The 2,339-nt window shown below is 32.0% G+C and overlaps 1 protein-coding gene across 1 annotated transcript; it reads left to right on the top strand.

Moving 5' to 3' along the window:
• The first annotated feature begins 213 nt into the window (after window positions 1–213).
• Window positions 214–957, top strand: LOC139876160 (uncharacterized). The gene has a single exon (XM_071863461.1). It carries the CDS (start codon window positions 214–216, stop codon window positions 955–957), a length of 744 nt encoding a protein of 247 aa, XP_071719562.1.
• The last annotated feature ends 1,382 nt before the right edge of the window (window positions 958–2,339 follow it).

The raw sequence follows: 2,339 nt of genomic DNA, 5'->3' as shown, positions 1-2,339 counted from the left end.
GGCTTCTTGTCTCCTTTATATATAAATTTTGTTCTAACTCTTTTTTGTAGGGCTTTAAAGAATTGGTAGTATTTCTTTTATCTTGATTCTTATTCTCTTATCATATCTGTTTTATTTGGTCACTTATCTGCTTGTTTGTCTTTGTGAATATTTGATTGTATCTTTATATTCTTTTCTGTTTGTCTGTCTGAATATTTGTATTTGATCTTTATAATGGGTGATACTAGTGATACTCTCATTAGTAAGTTGGATTTTGGGGATCCACGTTATCTGCATCCTAGTGATATTAGTAGCACTCCTTTGATTGCTATTAAATTGGTGGGAACTGAAAATTACAAATTCTGGTCATGTGCTATGACTTTAGCACTTGAAACTAAGAATAAAATTGGATTTATAGATGAAACATGTCTAAAATCTAAAGATGATTATATTCTTGCTAAACAATGGGACAGATGCAACTCAGTTGTATTGTCCTGGATTTTAAATTCTGTTTCTGAAGAACTTTATCTTGGTCAAATTTTTTCAAAAATTGCTTCAGAAGTTTGGACAGATTTAAAATATGATAAAGTAGATGGCTCTGTAGTTTTCAATCTACATCAAAAAGTCAATTCATTGACCCAAAATGGTTCACCATTGTCTGATTATTACCATAAACTCAATGGGTTATGGAAGAAATATAAGTCTATTGTGCATATTCCACAGTGTACATGTAAAACTGCTAAAGAGTTACAAGACCATAATGATATAACCAAATTGTGGCAGTTTTTAATGGGACTTGATGATAAATATCAACAAATAAGAAGTATTATTTTAACCACTAATCCATTACCTTCTATAAAAACTGCTTATGCAACTCTTTCAAGAGAAGAATCACATAGATCTTCATCTGCTTCTAATCATAAAGGTCAAGATTCTGCTTTTGTTTCTAAAACTATGTCTAATTCTAAAAAATTTTAACAACAGTTTTCAAAGAAATAACAACAGAGGTCAAAATATGAATCTTAAATGTACTAAATGTCTAAAATTTGGTCATACAGTGGATAGGTGTTATGAAGTAGTTGGATATCCTCCCAATTTTAAGGGAAGAATGTCTAACAATAGAAATAACATGAATTCTACTAATTCTTGGTTTAGTAATTCTGCTAATAATTCTGCTAATACTTCTGCTAATAAGGCTTTTTCTGGAAATACTTGTACTTCTAATGATTCCTGTTCTCAGTATCTTTCACAGGATCAGATTTCTCAATTACTTAGTCTGCTGAATAAGCAGAATTTGTGTGATGTACCCAAAGCCAACATCGCAGGTACTGGTTCATTGTTTCCCAGTTCTGGTTGGGTAATTGATTCAAGAGCTAATCAACATTATGTTTTAAATGACAATGGTTTAGAAAATGTGGTTGATGTTTCTGATTTAAATCTTGTTGTGTGTCATCCTAATGGAACCACAGCTAAAATTTCTAAAATTGGAGATATTGTTTTAACATCTAATGTTACACTTTTTGATGCACTTGTGGTTCCTAAATATAGTGTTAATCTACTGTCTGTAAGTAAACTTGCTAGGGATAGCAAGATGCTTGTTGGGTTTGATGAATATAATTATTATATTCAGGACTTACCCCAAGGCAGAATAATGGGGAAGACTCTGAGGACTGGTAGTGAACTTGGTGGACTTTATTTTTTTGATGACTATGGTAAGAACTTGAGTTGCAGTTCTGTTAATGTTTGTCTGTTGTCTAAACATACTTGGCATAACAGACTGGGTCATCCTGCTGACCCTGTGTTACAAGTTTTAAAACCTAAACTTGGTTATGGCAATGAAGGGTTAAAACCTTGTGAAATTTGTCATAAAGACAAACAAACTAGGGAACCCTTTCCCTTAAATGATCATAAAACTCAACATATTGGTGAACTTATACATTTAGACTTATGGGGTCCATATAGGGTGACTAGTAGAGATGGTTACAAGTTTTTCTTAACTATTGTAGATGATCATTCAGGAGCTGTTTGGGTTTATTTATTAAGATCTAAAAGTGATTGTGCTGAAAATGTCATTGATTTTATCAACATGTTTCAAAATCAATTTAATAAAACTATTAAGTTGTAAGAAGTGATAATGGAACTGAATTTCTTAATAATCATTTAAGTTCTTTTTCAAAACAAAAAGGTGTTGTTCATCAAACATCATGTGCTTACACACTACAACAAAATGGTGTGATTGAAAGAAAACATAGACATCTCTTGAATATTGCTAGGTCACTTTTGTTTCAAGGGGGGATACCACTCAACATGTGGACTGAATGTGTCCTAACTGCCACATACCTTATTAACAGAACTCCTAC

The sequence above is a fragment of the Rutidosis leptorrhynchoides genome, chromosome 11, assembly GCF_046630445.1.
Source record: "Rutidosis leptorrhynchoides isolate AG116_Rl617_1_P2 chromosome 11, CSIRO_AGI_Rlap_v1, whole genome shotgun sequence".
Lineage (NCBI taxonomy): Eukaryota > Viridiplantae > Streptophyta > Magnoliopsida > Asterales > Asteraceae > Rutidosis > Rutidosis leptorrhynchoides.
The sequence above is the reverse complement of the archived record's forward strand: the minus strand, read 5'-3'. Positions and strand labels throughout refer to the sequence as shown.